Genomic DNA, 19,506 nt, shown 5'->3' with positions numbered 1-19,506 from the left:
TGTGTCAATAAAATATTTTGTAATATTATAAAGTCGTACAGTTTACTTTAAAAAGCCGCTGTGTGTCCGTCTTCCGAAATTTCTGTCTTCCGTCATACGTATGTTAATGCTAGGACAATAAAATGATGAATCGTTATAGCATCACCGTTTGCGATTACAAATAACCCCTTTCTTGATCAAACGCTAGGTAATATATATATATGTGACAAATTGATAAGACATCTTAGATGTAGTATATTTTTATAACTCATGTATAGCAACAATCAATAATAATAATAGTCAAAAAAAAGGAATTTTAGATCAATTGTATAAGAAAATAAGTCATGAAATGAAATAAAGACAGGGTTATTATATAACCGTCTTATTTCTCTCACTGTGTCTTCTTCTCACCTCTTCCTTTAAAATCATCCATACAATTGGAAACTTCAAAAAAATTGGACAGAATATGGCTGCACTTTGTTGGCAGAATTCTGAAAATGAAAACAGATATTTTGATAGTCGTTTCGAAAAAATAAACCTAGAGTATAACTAACCTGTCTCACTATGGTCTAAACCCAGCTCATGTTCCCTGTTGGTGGGTGACCTTGTAACCTTGTTTCAGAAATTTAGTAGCTAAGCTTATCAGTAATAGTGTTCACAGTTTAAAATTATTAGTTTGTAATTTGAGAAAAATGAATATAAGAGACCTACCCCTTTAAGGCAAAGACTAAGTATAAAGATTTTGGTAGTACTATAATTTCTTGGTTGATTAATATAGCTGTCATGATACTGTCCACAGCGTAGTCTGGATCTAAGATTGGTAGCAGCAGTGGAAATCTGAAAGAGTTAAATTAAATATAACCTAAGATTCCTGACGGCATGTCTAGAAAATGTCCGAGGATGGGGTCAAACTGAGGTGTCTCTCGGAGGTAAGGCCCGCACAGCTGGAGCCCCTTGAGACCCCAGAGAAGCCAACAGGTCCAACTCATGCACTATTGTAAGCTTTTGTTTGGTATTTGTTTGTTTGTTGCTGATGTACAAGATTTTGCCCATGGATTAGGCTTTGATAAAATGTAAGTTTTTCTCTAGATGATTAAGTTTCAGTAATTACCTTGTTTTGACGCCATCGAACATGCCAGTATTGATAAAGTAAGGGCAGACAACTGTTGTATGGACACCATCTTTACCCAATTTCTCCAGTTCGAATCTCATCGACTCATCAAAACCTACAGCAGCAAATTTACTGGCACAATAGTCAGCTAATCCAGCCACTCCATTGAACCCTGCCGAGCTGGCGATGTTCACAAGATGTCCATGATTTCGCTCCATCATACCAGGTAGAAAACATTTGGCTGTCTGAAATAATCAATTTGACAAGACATAAGTTTGATTTGATTAAAGAGTTAATTGATATCACAGACTAGGTAGTTCTAGGTAGTGGTAGTTGTTGGATTGCTTCTATTGGATGATTCTGTTGGTTTGGAAGTTTATCTTCATAAAAATACCAGTTCTTTTTAAATAGAGTTAATAGTGCTAGTCCAGCTAGGTGTAAACAGAAAGAGTATCCATTACTCACCAGGACTCTTGATCTGGCCCTATTTACCAGACGTGACTGACAGGGCAGCTCTAATGTCTGGGAATCAAAATATTATATTATTCACATCCCCATTCTAGCATGCCCTTTTCGTGTAAAGACATGAAAATATAGGTGACTCACCCAGAAATGTGCCATGATATTGACATCCATGGTTCTCTGTATCTGATTATCTGTACATTGTAGAAATTTATTACCAGATACAATACCAGCATTATTGACTAGAATATCTATCTTTCCTACTTCTTTCTTCACCTACAACAGGACGGGAGTTACACAATATTAGGTTGTAAACAGTTGGTGGGGCTGGAGCCTTCACTGATTCCTTCCCATTTACTGAAGGTGACTCAATAATAGGGGCAATATTTAGTTTGAAATTGTTGTGTATTGCCATTGTGCTTTTAATTTACGTCCGAGGGGGATGAGATATCTGAGATTGTCTGAATCTCTAACCTATTTATAGATTTTTGTCTGAAAAACTTGCTTTCCCGGCTGCGAGGGGGGGCAGCTGCCCTTTGGCGCCGCCACTAGTTATAGTATCTTACTGTTCATATTGAGACATCACTTCTAATTTAAGAATGAGTTTGTTTAAACGTCTGAGTAATTTGACTAATTCAACAAGAGTTACTGACCTTGTCTGCAGTTTTATAGATTTCTTCACGGCTGCTTAGATCTACAGTATAAATCGACGCTTTGATTCCATAGTTCTGTATCTTAGCAGCTGTTTCTTGCATTCCTTTTAAATTGATATCCCATAATACTAACTTACATCCTTTCTCTGCAAACTTGACTGCCATTAAACGGCCTATACCTGAACCTAGGAAACAGAATTAGAAAGTTATTAGATATGTTGTTCGGCCATTCCATCTAAAGCTTCATACCCCTGGAACGAGTTGTAGCTATTGATTAGGGTTCCTAGTTGTCAACACTAAATAGACCATGCCTCGCCAAAACCCGTCAATATTTCAACGGCAAGATTTGGGACAATAAGCAAACACAACAGGGGTCTGGTTTACGTGGACTCTCTTCTCTTCATCATATACATTAAGTAGATTGTAATATACTCGAGGTACATTTCGTATCAAAATATCGTACAGTTTTGAGTGTTTGACTGCATTAATCAGAAAACGTTATCAAATTTATCAGACGGTTTCGATTGTACTTACCAGCTCCTGTGACCAACACATTTTCTCCAGATATATCCTTCTTTGATCGCAAAAATTTGGGCACCAGGCACAAAAATATGGCCACTAGACAGTGGTAAAGGACCTGGGCTACCACCGTCAATGATTCAACCACCACATTAGGCATTTTGAAGCGAGCAATCCTCTCTGTACAAGTAAACAAACTTTGCTCTTTGAACTCTTTCAAGGGAAGTAACTCCATTTACATTACATTCTTATGAAGCTCAAGACTACAATTAATTTCTTAATTTGTCTCATAGCGACTCTGACCATGAGAAGGGGTGTTTTGTTTATGGAAATGTTTTTAATCGATGTTAGATTCTTTAAGGGAAAGAATAGTTTTCAGATGAATCTTTAAGCTCAGATGGATTGCAATCCACCAATTCATTTCTCTATTTTCTGCTCTTGTAAATCAAATGAAGGCTGGCAGTATGCAATGAGGGAATTTGATATGCCAGGACATATAACAAATACCAATTAACTGGCTTTTCCGACAGCAAAGAGTCAACGAAAACTGAACTTGTAGTTATAGGAAATAGGGTCTCTGTTGATCTTTCCCTCTTGCTCAACTTGTCATATCAGTACGCAATGTTGGAAATTATTACTGGACAATACTGGACATAAGCAAGTACCAATTTGTCCTTATGTTGTGGCAGAGCTGGGACTCTATTGAGGACTGTAGTTTTGGGAAAGTGGGCCGCTATTGATCTTCTCAACTTGTCTGATCAGTCCTAGAAAGGCTGGTGGCTAAAACAGTGTGCAATAAGGGCAATTCTTACTGCACAAAAAGGCAACTTATTTTAAAGTGGGCCCCCTACAGAGGACTGTAGTTGTTTGATCAGTCCTTGGAAGCTAATTAAGGCTGGACAAATAAGCAAGCTATTGTAAAGTGGACCCCTATTGATGGTTCCCTTTGGCTTGACTCGTGAGACGGCTCATTTCAGAATTCCACAACTTGCTGCGAAAATAAAAGAAAGCTTTATCATTATGGGATATATTTTATTGGATTATCTGACAAAGTTGATACCATCCTTGACAGGTGTCAATCACTTTCTTCACCATGGAAACCCCCCCTTAAACTAAGAGCACAGTTTGAAACAAAAGCCAGTCGGCAGTTTTTCTTCAATGACATTTAAAAAGTTTTTAAAAGTTTTCTTTTTTGTGTCGCTAATCTTGTCAGAGATATTTCTTCATTTTGTCCTTTTTCAAAAATAACGTGTCCATAATTTTCACAGTTAGTTTTTCGTACACTTTTAAAAAAATCACAGTTTTTAGACAAAAGGGTTACTTAGCAACAGTAACCAACAGTTTCAATAGTTTTAACACAAATAATGAGGTCTATATCACTTCTTTTTTTTTTTAGTTAAAAACAGTCTTCGGAGGGTGAAAGGTCTAGAACTCCTTATTTTTATAAATTATAACACAAAATAGTTCATTCTGTCCACGAATTACACGAAACAAAAATTTGACTGTTATTTATCATTAGATATTAATTAGTTGTCACAAAGGAGGCATGTCTAAGAGTTCAAACACACCTATATTTAGTAATAAGAAGGCGTGTCTTAATTAAGACACACCTACTTATCAAAGTACACTCCCACAATTTTTAAAATCAAAGTTTATAATGATTATATGAATTGTTTTTAAATCTATTTGGGCCAATCACTATGTAAAGAATTTGCTAATAATCGCTACAGTCGTCACTTAAAAAAAAATCTCAGCCTCTCCCGTCCAAAAATCAGAATTGAATATTTCAAAATAAAAGAAAAAATGGGTACATCATCCACAAATATGGTTTTCCACCATTCCAAATTGATTATATATATTGAAACAAAAAAGTATGGCTCATTCAGGGGCAATAACTCAATTTTGTCGTGGACGACGGTCTTGTCGTTCCTGAAAAGATACAAGACAACCATTATTAAATGTATTTTTACAAATATAATTAAAAAAAGAGAAAGATAAAACCATGTTGACAGAAATCTTTAGGATGGGGAAAGTGGTTGATTACTCCAGAGTTTTATTTAAATGGGGCATTTACTAAACTGTACATACTGTGAGCTATAAACGTATTTAACTTGATCTATAATGAATCTGAGATCATACCTTTTGAGAGTTGCCTTGACCCTGGCCTTGACCTTGACCCTGACCTCCTTGAGGTCGAGAGGAGGAGCTTGAACTGGGAGCTGGAGCGGGCTCTTTAATTTGGTCTTCTTCTTGCCTCTTTTCATAGTGAACAAAGTCATCGAAAATAGAAGTTGTGTGGTGATAGTTATGCAGAATTTTCAACACTTGCTTGCCCTTCTCAGGGGGTACTTCCTGTGTGTCCCGTGAATTAGTTACAGGCTTGTTTTCGTTATTTTCCAATCGGATATGACGCAGGGATCCGTTAGGAATATCTTTCACATAGATCCACTTCACTTCGAACACACCTTTCCATTTATCCTGGCACCACACCCCACTTGTACTGTTATAATCAACAGCACTCATCATTTGTGCCATTCCACAGAAATGTCCGCTACTATTCACACTGAAGAAAAGGTAGAGTGGACCCTTACCTTCTCGTTCCCGATAAGCACTGTCCAAACGCTTGTTACCGTGCTCGGTGCTGCACCAGATGCTGTATTTAATCGAGCGGTGAATATCGTCCTCTGAATAACTCTTGATGATAAAATAACGCGCTCCTTTAGGATTCAAATTAAACTCCTTCGGGTTATACATATTAGCCGAACGCAGTTTGTCCAAAACCGGGTTTTTAGCGGGTGGAGCTGCAGGGGTGGCGTTATTGTATCCAGTAGTCCCATTAGAATTCGATTGGTTATGGTTGGCTGCTGTACCACCCGCGTTTGAATTATACGAATTAGATGACGTCATTTGACGTCTGGGTGCAGTCCAGGTCTGTCTTTGTGGAGGAGGTTGCTTAGTTCCCATGTTGCTACCTCCACGACTGCTGTCCCAAGTTCCAATGTCCATGTTGTGCGGCTTGTTTGGATTGACTGGAGCTCTTGGAATCAATCGTTTCATAGGTTGAGGACGAGCTGGTTGGCTAGCGATAGCAGCCCACGAAGTTTTTTTCGGTGCAGACGACATTGTCTGCATTTGGGGAGCCACTGAGCCTGTCACATTTCCGTTGTCCATTCCCATGTCACTAGGTCCGTTTTCGACCATGTTTTTATCATTGCCCAAGGACATTCCTTTCAGTCCCTGGTCCACACTGGTAATGTCATGGTCAAGGTCACCATTCATCATGTAGGGATCACCCGTCATCATTTCCGGTTGATAGTAGGCGTCTGTCTCTGCATACTGTCGGGTGTCTTTCCGACCCTGCCCCACGGAACCCCAATAATCGTTTGCACCAGTGTAATCCCAGCCGTAAGGCGGAAATCCAAAACTATTGAAAATTCCATTATAATCATACGTGTTCATTGAAAACATTGGTTGCTCTCCCCCGTTGGACCACGCCCCATCGTTCATTCCCTGACCCACAGCGTATGGAAACGGAGCTGTGTAATAGTTCGGAAGGAAAGAATTCTCCGCTACTCCGGGACTAGACATGGTTCCTGGCCCGTAGCTCGTCTGTAAAGAGAAACAATTTTAAAATTAGAAGTTGTCAGATTGAGATTTGGATTAATAAAATGGCTTGACTTGACTGAAGTATGGCTTACTTCTAGTGTTGCCCATTTGAAAATCATTACCGTATTTGAGGCTACGCTTCCATGCCTGTGTCAGTGCTTTCATAACATTACTTGACTGCAATGTTACATTAAATTCCTTTCTGAGTTCAGCCTTATATTGTGTCAACACTCACTTCACCTTACTCTTGGATACAATATATGTTTTCTGTTGTTTTTATGAATAAGTTCGTTGCTTAATCTGAGATCGTATTACAAGGGAGATAACTACCTGAGGTTGTTGTAAATATGCGTCAAACTTTTCCTCTTTATCTCTTCCTGGACCATTGGACACTGAAATTACAACATTTTATTGCTTCATTTCACAGTTTCAAATCATTAACCATTTATCTAACTTTTTTGAATAAAAAGTTTCATGTTGTTGGCCTTAATGCATTTTGTACAGATAGTTTAACTGAAGTAGATTCTATTAGGCCTAGTTATATAACTAACAATATTATTGATTTACATTAGATTTAGACATGCAGGTTCGTGAATCACAGATCAAACAAGTGTACAACAAAAGATGGGTTGTTTCCTTATGTTTCTGACGTGGCTTTCACTAAAACCGGTAATCAACAAAATAAAATAATGACCTCACCCCATTTCACACAAAATGGCCGATTGCAGTGCAAGATGTCAGTCAATATGCTGAAGAAATCGGTCAAGCAGAACAGGAATTTGATTGTACTTTTTAAAGATTATATGGCTTCGTGAAGACAAAAATTTGACGTTTATATTACAACTTAATTTGGATATGTCGTAGAAAACTAGACCAAAACTCATGTCCTATTTTCTTTTGGGTGCAAGAGGCGGGATTCTTTTTGACATGCGTGTCAGTGTGGAATCAATTCACGAGAAGTTTCGCTCCAAATTTTCTTGTATTTCTTACCTTGATTTGGTTGCCCTTTTCCTCTCTGAATTACGTCATATGAAAAAGAAAATGAAACCAGAATTAGTTGTGAAGGTGGTGAAGGATAGGGTATGGGGAAGTATTTTATGAGTATCCAAGATGGGCGCGTAGGAATAAGTAAGAAAGGTTGAAGCGTGGCTGAAGAGCCCGAATATTACCTGGTCGATTAAATCCGACATCACCCTAAAGTTACTAGTCTATTTCACAAAATATTTAGTTTATAATTGTCAGCACACACAGGGCTTTTATTTCACACTCTTTCTGAGAGGTCCAAATCACTGAATAAGGTTCCTGGGCACGATTAATTTCACAAAATTTCACTAACTCCCTTCCTCAAACACGGCTTGTAATGGCGGCTACGCATGTGCCTCGCTTCAGAGTTTGTTCACGTGACATGACCATGACGTCATATATCCCCTCAATCTTGCTGGTACACGTTTAACAAAGTATGTCCATGTTTTTCTCAAAATATTTCGTACGCACAAATATATTTAATCAAGTAATTTGCAGTTTAGACAAATTTACACCTTGTCACAGTAGAAAAATGAGCCTTCAGCTTGAAACGATTTAGCTATAGAGTCCAAAAACTGGGAGCGTTTCTTATAATGCCCGGAAATCCGGAAAGAATAAGAGCGAAAAATGTCAAATATCGTTTAAAAAAATAATATTCGTTACCTTTTCGGAGTCGTTATTGTCATTCCAGATATTCTCAAGCGTCTTCCAGTCTTTCATGATTTTTTTAAAATATGAAACTTGGTGCTGATGGGTTCGAATTTATGACATTAAGAATAAAATGCCCGTTTTACATACTCCGGAAAATATTTTCTCTAATCTGTCCAGTTCATAGTAGAATGTTTAAAATTGTATCAATGGTCTCTTTAAACCTTACCGATACAGTTACAGAGCCTTAACTGCTCGGCCATTGTTTAACAATAACAGAAGTCCGGAGGAAAGGGAACGCCCTTTCGAAATTATTAGGACAATGGACAATTTAGAAACAATCTAATTAGAAACTTGTGAGACAAACCGGCCATTTTAGAACAAAAAGGTAATTTTTGACGTGATTGTAAAAACGAGTTTAATCAAATCAAAGCCTTAATCCGTCTTAAAACTGAGGTTTTAAATTGGGGGGCTAATTAATCGAGATAAAGACATTCATATGTCTAATTAACGAACTGTCCTAAACTGAAACTGAATTAAAGAATTAAACTGATATGCTAATTAGTTAGCGATATCAGTTGGAATCGGACGTTAATTTGTCACGTCCCAGCCTACCTGCTAATTAGCGGGCAATATCCAGGAGAGGTGTCAAAAACAACAACTAATGGTGATAATTTGAAGCTACCTGTAAATCATCTTTAAAACTAACTTCGTCTTATACTTTGACAACAATAACAACCTTTCTTGTCCTTCGTAAAGTTATAAATGCAGCGTTTCGATTGCATTGTACGTTACGGGTTATTGGAGTCAAGGTATGAGAAGAGGTTCGTAATAGATTGACATTGTTCCACTGGAAGCTAACGTTAACTTGTCATCTACCTACCATGCTTGACATTCAACTAGCTCGCACATAAATGTTAGTTTTCTGTGGTCTGAATGTTATTGCCTGCCCAATATGGGCGTTGGGTCTTTTAGGGGGTGATAAACTGAATATTTGATAAAATAAATATATTTCATAGTAACAATTAAATACGTTAAATTCCAGAAAACAATTGTAGTCTTAGTCTATTTGACTAGTTTATAGAGTTTTCTCCCTTGAAAATATCTTGTTATTTGTTGTCGTAGTCTCAATAAGCCAGTATTGATTATCTCCCATGTAATGTTAAATTCTTGTTCACTGAAACCGTGAATTTACAATATTATGTTTCCTAATAAAAATAAATTCACAATTAAAACAGTCACTTAGAAAAAGGAAAAATAAAGAAAACCAATAACTAAATATTTCCGCTACCAATTCACCGGAATGATGTAGTCATCTATCACAAATTAAAAATATTGTCCGGTTTTCCATTTGTTACCCGAATCAAACTATCCAATCCAATATCATTATTATTATAGTCTTGCGGATTATGATTGCATTTTACAGACGTATACTCTTGCGTAGACGATTTAAATGCGTAGTAAAATGAACACGTGTGTAGATAAAATGATAACTAGGATTCTGTTTTCCGTCCTTTGAAAGTGTCCATCATGTTGTTAGCTCCCATAAAATCACAGATTAAAAACAAACAGCGAGCTGGTAGTATCCTAGAAATATAAAGAAATAACAGTACTAGATTAACTCCACCCCATTCTTTAAAGACACTGAAAATACCCATGTACTAGGGAACTTGGTGCTCTAGAGACTGGGGGTACACATAGGAGGCACACTGACTCAACGAGGGGGACTACTGTCGAGGCTGAATGCAAAATGCGGCAACTCTGTGGAGGCGTCATGATCACAATGCTCTCAAGAAGCGTGTTTGAGGGTTCTCCCAAATTTTATTTCAAAAACTTCAACTGATTTGGTGCATTCTGAGGAGGTAGAGTCGTGTCTGAAAACCATTTACCTAGCCACCCTCCCTCTCTGTACCCCCACGTGTTTCCACAGTATGAGGGTATAATACTAATATAAAGGTAACCTACCCTTTTAACATAAGAAATAAGTATAAAGATTTGGGTAGATATAAAACATGTTGATTACAGAGAACAGCATCAATAATACCATCAGCTACTTCTTCTGGCGATAAACTAGGCATTATCAACGGGAACCTGAAAACAAGAGTTACGTCATTTTAATTAACCGGTCATTTAAAGGAGTTCACTAGGTCTACTATACAACTTTTACTTTGGTATTCGCAGGTAAAGTCCACCCACCGTTTGTACCCAGTAGCCGGGATCATTAAATAAATACATGTACTTACTTTGCAATGCACCCATCGAACATACCAGTGTTGATCAGAAAGGGACAGACAACCGTTGTATGGACACCATCTTTACCTAATTTCTCCAGTTCAAATCTAATAGACTCGTCAAAACCTACAGCGGCATATTTACTGGCACAGTAGTCAGCTAATCCCGATACTCCAACCAGACCAGCTGAACTAGCCAACGTTACAATGTGACCATGATTTCTTTGGATCATTGTTGGTAAAAACGCCTTCACTGTCTGAAAATGTAGAGGTTCTTATACTGTTAAAATGCACATGCATGACCTACATTTGGTTATCTGAATGCATAGTATGAACAGGTATTTAAAATAATACCCGGGTATACGTGAAGCTATAATTATTCATAAATAAGATTGGTAGATTATAGAATGCACGTGCATGATCCAAATGAGCATTCGATCCCCCTAATTATCGACTTACCCAGAAATGCGCAACCGAGTTGACCTCCATTGTTTTTTGAATCAATGAATCAGGACAATCGAGGAATTTTCTGCCGGTGACGATTCCTGCATTGTTGACTAACACATCTACTTGACCTACTTCTGTTCTGACCTAGAAAAACAGGATATAAAGAAAATCTTCAAGACACGTCTGGTATTCGAGAGCTGTTAATATACAGCTTCTGTTTTCGGGCTTTTCACTTAGCATCTTCATAAACATTTATCAAGCATACTTAATACATGGAAACTTTTTCTTAAAATTATCTATCTCTCTTTTCAGGTTAGTTCCAAGTGAAGAATGCACGTGCATATTAGTTGTCAAGATCTATATCAAGTAATTTAACAGAAAGATGAAGAATATGTAAGTTACATCCCAGCATGGGCGTTAGTTATTCTCCAATCTTCTCTGCATATAATATCACACATAGAATACCTTTTCCGCCGCTTTATAGATGTCCTCTCGATTGGACAGATCAACAGTGTACGTCCGAACTGTTACACCTCGTTTCCTCATTTCCTTCGCCGTCGCTTCGTTTCCAGCTGTATTGATATCCCATAATATTAAACGACATCCTTGATCAGCGAATCGTTTAGCTAATAGACGTCCAATACCACTACCTGAAACAATATGTTATAATAAGGCTGGGAATTCTATATCAGAAGGTTATCCGTATTGCTTCCGAGCTTGAAAATCGATACCCTGTTCGTCGACAATGAATAAAAGCGAACCCAATGTCTTATCCGCGGACGTAACGACAATTTTATCGCAGTTATCCAGACCCTTGCTACCTTGAAGACCGTGGAAATTTTGATGTTTGATGAATTACAGCTGCCAAAGTAGATCTGGTCTACTAGTCTACACTATAAAACAGGTTTGTATAACAAGTGTTCTCATAACTATAAGCATAATATGCCATAAGGGCAATATCAGCAAGTGCCATGTACTTAGTATATCACATCTCGCTGGTGGGTTTTTCTTTACTACATGTATAGTGATACAAATTTGGATAATGTTGGAATTCAAACGTCATATCCTGTTGTTGTATAAGGTATGACATTATAAAGTTGAAACAGTGCCGTGTTATCAGTATATTGCTGCTCGCTGGTGGGCTTTTCTTTACCTTTTTCTTAATGAAACAGCTACTTACCCGCCCCTGTGATCAGAGCTGTCTCTCCTGAGATATCCTTACCCCTAACACTGGAGGGTAGGCAAGCTAGAACTATAGCTTCTAGCCAGTAGTAGAGTACCTTAAACAGCACCACCATGGTTTCTACCACTATCTTCATCTTGGCTCGATCTTTTCGCTACTCGATCTGTAATAAAAATCCATACAGGCAACACAATTCCATTAAACAAAAATTTAGTCCGAAGCATGACAAAATCTGGAGTAATATGGGCTCCTCCAAGAGAAGCTCTAATGGTTGTATCGAACAGAGTAAGCAAGAATGATGATAGACATTGACAAATCTAACATAGGACGGCCACAACGTTTGTAACTAACGATCTACCTTACAAGTTCTGCTGGCGCTCTGCAAGAATCAGTTGTACGGAAACTGTCGACGATTGCCGAGTGTGTTGGTACTCATCGTTCTTAATAATATTGATATACATACATATATATTATAGTATATAGATCTATATACATCTGTCGTCCTCTCGATGACTTTTAAATGTCTGGAGGGTAGGGGTTATCTTACTGTCATCTCAGTACACTGGCTGGTCAGCTGGTCACTCGGGACAGTTGCGTATTAAGAGGGGGGGGGGGGGGGGGTGCAAAGGTGTCAATATATTTTGTATTTAGATAGGGAGGTGGGAATATTTTTACCAAATTACTGAGAGATTAACACGCCATATATCACAGTTTATTATGTTTTACTCAGTTTACTTTTGAGAGAAATTGGAATGGTGGGGGTGGGGCGTATAAAACATAATTTATAAGCTTAACGCATAACATTATCGCAAATCTTCAAGAATCTTTGAAAATAATACTATATATTTACTGTAGTTTCTTTCTCTTTTGTAATCGTATCCCCTGACCAATTCGTTACACTCTCCGATACTCTAATACCGATTGTAATGTAACCTTTCTTTCTGTCTAGTCAAGTATCTGTTAAAAATATTAATATTCACTTACCTTTAAATAGTAAATAATATATTAGACCGATTTATCAATTTATACAGCCCATTCAAGTGTAGAGTTATATTTTAGCCTGCACCACTTCAATAGACCACTCTTTACCAGTTTAATAAACTAAGTTAATTTTTATATCAGTCCAAAGTACAAGGCGAATATCTACTGTTGTCCTAGCTAGTAGTTTGGTTTAAATATATATATTATAGGTCACCGTATTAAATCAGATAAAAATATCTATTTCACAGATATGTATCTCATATCAATCAATAGTGGCTCAACTACCACAGGGACTGGTTGAACCAAGTCTACGGGCCCATGTCTGCAAGGGGCCTAAGCCTTAGAAAAAAATGCAGGAGAGGCCTCAGCGCATTTCAGTCGATGGACCCCCACCCATTAAGTTGAGTCAAAGTAAATGAAGACGTGAATGAAGTGTGGTTCGTTATCAATAGAAAGAAAGAGTTTATCAATGAGTATAACTGTAATTTTGATATGAGAAAATATAATGCATTATTTCATATCAATGAATGAAGACGTCCAGTGCTTTTAATTTTTATGTTGAGGTTCATTTACTTATATACATTATTTGGTGGTAGGGATTGGGAAGAGTCGATAGCTATCTTATTGAAGGCAGATGTTTTTCTCTGCAGGCCCCCCCCCCCCCCCTTTTTTTTTGAGCCTACCCAATAGTTACCAGTTACAAAATAGAACAGCTGGGTTAAGTTAAGGCCTGACTATAAAACCCTAAATAAAATGCAAGTGCCCTGGACATTTTGAATACTGTAAACTGCCACTGTGCTGTTTTGACACGATGAACGTGCAAAGAAGTGTGTCGCGTTTAGATATTCGCGGAATACATTTCAGTAAGCAAGTCCGACTTAAGAAACATGGCGGCCTCCTTCGCTTCAGTTTAGTAACTCGTTTGTTTATTTAAAACATTAGCAGAAACAATGGCTAAATTATGGAGAGGGTACCTGAGGATATTAGAAAAATATCCCACTGCTACCATGGCTACGACAACAGGTAACAGTTTTACTATATTAGTTTGTTGCATTTCGAGTTGTTGGCATGGTAGACGATTCGACCTTGTGAATAAGTTTTAAGACGGGACGAACTAAATGTAGTCAATTCGACACCTTGGATAATATTCAAAAAGAGCAAAAGAGTTCTTTAACTGACATACTAACATAAAGCAAAGTGTGTTTTGATATTTTATCATAGTAGGTTAATACTAGTGTAATAAATACTTAAATCGAATGACCCCTCCTCTCCTTGTGTTTTGACAAATCCCTGCCCCAATTAAAGTTTGATTTTTATAATTATAGGAACATTAATGGCTACAGGTGACAGTATTAGTCAGCTGGCTATAGAAAGAAAGGGAAGAAATTATGATGTTATTAGAAGTGGACGTTTTCTAGTCTTTGGTGTGTTTGTCTTTGTGAGTAATTATTGTATATTTTTACAGTAGCCGAATTCCCTAAATCCTCAGGCCGCTTCTTCTCTAGGATGTCCTAGAGTCTTTACTTCTAACACTGTTTCTGGGATATCCTAGCGCCAAGATCGTTTCGAGAATACATGGTCAATGTAGGACTCTAGGCATATGAGAAAGAAACACTCGTTAATGCAAGCTCTGATATTGGTTTTTGTCATTCTATTGTTAAAGACCTACAGGGGAGTAAGAGGGGGGTAAAAAAATTCTGACAACTTACTGATCAAGTCCATTGCTGCAACATCATACACCATACACCATCCAGATATATTACTTGCCACTCCAAACAATCAAGTCTGGCTACAGGCCTGGTTAAAGGAATTTAACCTTATAGAGCAAACACAAAATGAAACTTAAATTCTCTGGTTCTTAGCTGGATCGTTCTCTTTTCCTCAAGACTAATGATATTTGATATATTTCAGGGTCCTGTTATCCGGGGCTGGTATTTTATTTTAGATAAAATGTACAAAGGAACGAAAATGGCTCCATTGAAAATGGTAGTCACAGATCAGGTAGGTGGAGCTTTCTTTCAAAATCTTTATAAGTTGGTGTCAGGCAGGGTATGCTTACTCTGATACCACTTTTCATTATGAAATACTTACTCACTTATAATTGATATACCTCCTCATGTGAAAAGTTTATTAGCTGTTATTAATATGTTGTTTGGATCTGTAGGGTGTTGTTTTACAGTTCTGATTGTTAGTACTTGGTATATTTGTAATGTATTGGTTATAATTATAATAATTATATCTATTTTTCAGTCGTTATTTGCCCCAACAGCTACTGGTTTGTTTTTATCAGGAATGGGTGTTTTAAAAGGTGAAACTTTCACAGAAATAAAAGAGAAATTTAAACAGGTAAGCCATAGCTGTTTTTTTTACTGAAAGAACAGAGACTTTCTTGGGCTAAAATATTGCATACACAATTTCTATGGCACAATTTCTCCCATAGCCTTGATCATCCACTCTCAAATCTGTGGAGAACTGCGAGGATATAGGGCTTTATAAATTCAAAGACAAGACAACTGTAATAAGTATTTTATTTTTTAATTTCAGCTGTTTGTACCAATCCTTATCAGTAACTATAAAGTAAGTAGTATATTTTCAAGTCTTACGACTGTTTAACCAACCTCCTAGACATTATTACGAGACAAGAGCTATTGATGCTACTCTAGCCACTGTTTTACCTTGTACCAGTGTCTTTTGTTGACTTGTTACTTGTTACCTTTCAACCACCCTGTATTTTTTCACGGCTATTGATGCAGCCATTTCCCACTGACATTACATATGGGTTACTCTAGAGTTATTGCCCCTGTTCTATGAAATAACAGTAATGTATGTTATATTATAGATATGGCCAGCAGCTCAACTTGTTAACTTTTATTTCATGCCTTTACAACACAGGTGAGTCCATGTTTCTTGATTTAATATACAATCTAAATAAAAAGTGAACAAAAGTTGTAACTCCAATCCAAACCATAACCAGCTTTTTTAATTAATATCTAGCACAAAATTACAGCATGAATTGGCTGAGATTGTTTTGTCTGTGTTCAGTGAATTGTATTATATTTTTCTTGAAGTTCTAAATCTTAGATTCAGCAGATTAAAAATTAGTTGACCCCCCCTGAAACACTTAACCCACCCCAGAGAGACTTTGGGCTAGCAATGGGCTTAGACTTGGGCTAGCAATGGGCCTCGTCTCCTTGTTCTATGAATGTTTCCTAGGAATCGAATCTGCTTATTTCAGGGTTTTATTCGGTAATTTTGTGTCTCTGGGATGGAGCACGTATTTAGCATGGAAAACAGAGTCCACAAAGAAATAGACCAGGCAAGGATCACCCTGTAGGCTCGTCTCAATATACCCTACACATCTAGTGTATATACCCTACATCTTCACAATGTCAAGTTATCATAAACTTTGTCTTATACCTTGACTGCAATAGTAACCTTTCTTGCACCACAAAATGTAGCGATTTGATAGGATTGTACTCTAGCAAATGCAACCAATCAGAGACTTCAACAGAAAGTCTTATAACAATAAGCAATAATATACAGCCTTTCTGTCGAGGGCTCTGATTGACTGTAATCACTAGCATACAGTCCAATGAAATTGCTGCATTCTATGACATACGAAAGATTGCTATTGTAATCAAGGTATAAGATGATGTTTTTAATATCTTGACATTGTGAAGTTGATCACTATAATCCTAAGTGCTTCTTTCAATCTAACCCTGTTTCATCAAGGCTGTAAAAATGTAGTAGCTAGGCTATCTGTGTAGTTTGTAGTCTATGGTTGCTGTGTATATCAACAGTTGATGTGTGTTTTTATGTTATATTTGAACCAATATCGTCTAACTAACTAACATAGTTTTTATCCACTTTTATGTAAATTTTTAACGCATGGATAAAGAGTCTAGTCGTTCAGAAGGGACAATAAAGATCCCTCGACAGTTGGAAATCGAAAAAGAGCGGGCTAATGCTGCTGTCCTGTAAAAGTTTCCCTCATTGTGCAGAAAAGTAGGAAGTAAAACTCCATGCATTTCATTTTTGGATATAGCATGTTAATATTATGTAACATCCAAATGGCCTTATGTGATAAAATATTTTTGCAATTAGTTATCGCGTCATCAAACACTTAGCATGAGTGGTATATTGCACGAACCACAGACATCTGATTGAAAATTGTAATGGTGTAAATCGATGCTATCAGTGTCCCTGATACACATACAAAATTTAGAACATATCCGATTTCTGTTATCACATGATATTTCTAGGCCCTATTCTGTACTATATTTAGTTAAAAGAAAATATAATTTTGTTTATATATTTTAGAGTGTTGTTTGTTAACTTTGTGGCGTTGGGTTGGAACACGTATTTAGCCTGGAAGTCTGAGAAATAACGCCCATGTTCTTTCTTTCATGTGGTGTCAATATATGAACATAAGCTAAGTGAACTCTCCAAATGAGATATAAATATATATATATATATATATACATACATAAACATTATATAGTGATTTAGCTTTGCGGACTCTGAAAGGGATGCCATTAATATAGTGATTTAGCCTTGTGGACACTCTGTAAGGGATGCCATTTATATAGTGATTTAGCTTTGTGGACTCTATAAGAGATGCCATTTATATAGTGATTTAGCTTTGCGGACACTCTGTAAGGGATGCCATTGATAATATGACTGATTTTAAATGTGTTCATTAGATTTGATATTAATAGACTTCATGTAGCAAGAAATTACAAGCCAAAGTGATGTGTAACTATCTAGGAAGCAGGGTTATTCATCCTAGGCTACTCATTGTTCAAGGTGATAAATCAATATATGGAGTATAATCATCTGCTGGATAAATGATTGACTTCAAAATGACTTGTAGACAGTTCTGTGTGTAATTCAAAATGTATATATGGGATTATGGAGAGTGTTGTTGCAAAGTAAGGTCTGGTACTATCTATATCAAAGGGAACCCCCAAAGATTCTCAAACTGGATGATCAGTGCTATCAGTATTAAGACCATGTTATAATTTCCATGGAGTTTAGAAGTCGGAAGCTTGTTTGATTCTGGAAATCCACAAATCTATCTGTCTTCTGTATTAAATCATTTTTTTTTAATGAATACTCTCTCTCTCTCTCTGTTTCTGTCTGTCTGCATGGATGCACCTTGACAGTGTGGGATTATTCTGCAAACTCATCTTACATATAACCCAGATAAACAAAAACATACCAATCCAACATTTTATTACATAATTTCATTCTATTTTCTATTCATTTGGCAACAAAACTTCAACTTAACACTTTCCCAGAACAAGTTGTCCATTCACATTGTTTTACAGTCAATTTGTCTAAAACTGTCCATAATCACCAACACGAACGTTTAAGACCGCTCATTCTATTATAGTCTACCTGATCTCTCCACACGATACGACTTACTCGCCATTTATCCATCAGACCTCTAGGTCGTGAAGTTAACACACATCGTGGCCATAGCCTGGACTGGCAAGTATTTAATTCCATCTGTTTGATTTCTTTGTCGGCTATTTCCTAAAATAATTTAAAGGTGCCAATTAAAATCACAAAGTGAGAAGATAACATTCTGACTGCGTATTCTGGAAACGATCATAGCGCTAGGATGTCTCTAGGGTCTTAACTTTTAACATGGTTTGTAGGACAGGTAGCCAATGATGTCATTTACATTATCAATTGCTCAAGCAATTTTTTCCTAGGTTATTTAGGTTATACTCCAAATATAACAGAACTAATATTTACCTGCAGTTCTTTGGGTATTATTCCATTTTTCCTTAAAGAATTCAGTCGTTGTCTAACTGGAAATGTTTTCTGTACAATTTTACGTCGTTTCATATCACGCCATGTTCGACAGTCGTAATGTTGATTACGAACAGGTGTCACCATCTGATAGACTGGACGTAGCAACTTGTTTAGTTGGTTCCACATCTTAATTTATCTTCAATCTGTCAAAATAAATGTTAAACATTACCTCACTGAAACAAAAGATCTGTAGTTTTTACGCCCCTTTTCTCTGGAGCTCCAAAACATTTACCTTTTTATTAAATTAATTTTTAATTTCATTCTCCTTGTCCCTGCTGGGTGCAGTTGAGGCGAAGCTTTTGGCACTGTTGTTAATGTCCATCCTCTTGTGTTGTCGATGTGAAACTTAGCAGAAACCAGATAGCACAACAGGAAGGGGAGGGGTGAAACAGAAACCAATGTGCCAACTTTTTAATTGAAAGACTTTAATGTTCTTGAATTGAATAGTGTGTATATGATTAACCCACAGTTTCAATTATTCAGACCAGGTTTTCAAACACCTTTTATGTTACCAGAGGTTAAACTATTCAGTTGATAGTCATCATAAAGAGCGAGGGCATCCTCCAACTAAATTACCAAGTTATTTAGTAAAAAAAAATGGAGGTTTCATTATAAAATTTTACATGATGAAAGACCGCCTTTTAGCAGTACAGTTAGGTTTTTCAACCAAAAGATTATTTCGTTTACTGGTGCAATTATTGATTTGTTATCTGTGATGTTCTACATCGCCGTGGGTGTCGTGAAAATTGTGCAATAACTCGATTTACCGTTATATTATGGCATGACTTTCACGTTGTCAACAAAAAAGTCGTGAACAGGAAGTAGAAATATCAGTAAATT

At 36.9% G+C, this 19,506-nt stretch overlaps 3 protein-coding genes across 3 annotated transcripts; 1 reads left to right on the top strand and 2 right to left on the bottom strand.

Moving 5' to 3' along the window:
• Positions 1-370: 370 nt before the first annotated feature.
• On the bottom strand, positions 371-11,998 carry LOTGIDRAFT_180616 (hypothetical protein; the record flags this gene model as incomplete). The annotated part of the gene is made up of 6 exons (XM_009054449.1): positions 371-470; positions 691-816; positions 10,245-10,489; positions 10,692-10,823; positions 11,145-11,329; positions 11,860-11,998. The coding sequence occupies 6 exons, from the start codon at positions 11,996-11,998 to the stop codon at positions 371-373; spliced, it is 927 nt and encodes a 308-aa protein (XP_009052697.1).
• Positions 11,999-13,793: 1,795 nt separating this feature from the next.
• On the top strand, positions 13,794-17,230 carry LOTGIDRAFT_143853 (hypothetical protein; the record flags this gene model as incomplete). Its single annotated transcript, XM_009054448.1, has 7 exons — positions 13,794-13,866; positions 14,169-14,281; positions 14,755-14,844; positions 15,094-15,189; positions 15,388-15,420; positions 15,683-15,735; positions 17,164-17,230. 7 exons carry the CDS (start codon positions 13,794-13,796, stop codon positions 17,228-17,230), a joined length of 525 nt encoding a protein of 174 aa, XP_009052696.1.
• An 832-nt stretch (positions 17,231-18,062) lies between these two features.
• Positions 18,063-19,477, bottom strand: LOTGIDRAFT_226955 (hypothetical protein). The gene is made up of 3 exons (XM_009054447.1): positions 19,434-19,477; positions 18,607-18,809; positions 18,063-18,381 (listed from the first exon to the last, which is right to left on the bottom strand). Exons 2-3 carry the CDS (start codon positions 18,790-18,792, stop codon positions 18,199-18,201), a joined length of 369 nt encoding a protein of 122 aa, XP_009052695.1. The 5' UTR covers positions 18,793-18,809; positions 19,434-19,477; the 3' UTR covers positions 18,063-18,198.
• Between the last annotated feature and the right edge of the window lie 29 nt (positions 19,478-19,506).

This window comes from Lottia gigantea (genome assembly GCF_000327385.1).
Source record: "Lottia gigantea unplaced genomic scaffold LOTGIsca_218, whole genome shotgun sequence".
Taxonomy (NCBI): domain Eukaryota; kingdom Metazoa; phylum Mollusca; class Gastropoda; family Lottiidae; genus Lottia; species Lottia gigantea.
The sequence above is the reverse complement of the archived record's forward strand: the minus strand, read 5'-3'. Positions and strand labels throughout refer to the sequence as shown.

Bases quoted from the DNA above. Each gene is read 5' to 3' on its own strand.
- LOTGIDRAFT_226955 (XM_009054447.1), bottom strand. From the start codon at position 18,792: ATGTGGAACCAACTAAACAAGTTGCTACGTCCAGTCTATCAGATGGTG. The intron at 18,382-18,606 runs GTAAATATTAGT...AAATTATTTTAG, and splicing joins TAATACCCAAAGAACTGCAG to GAAATAGCCGACAAAGAAAT.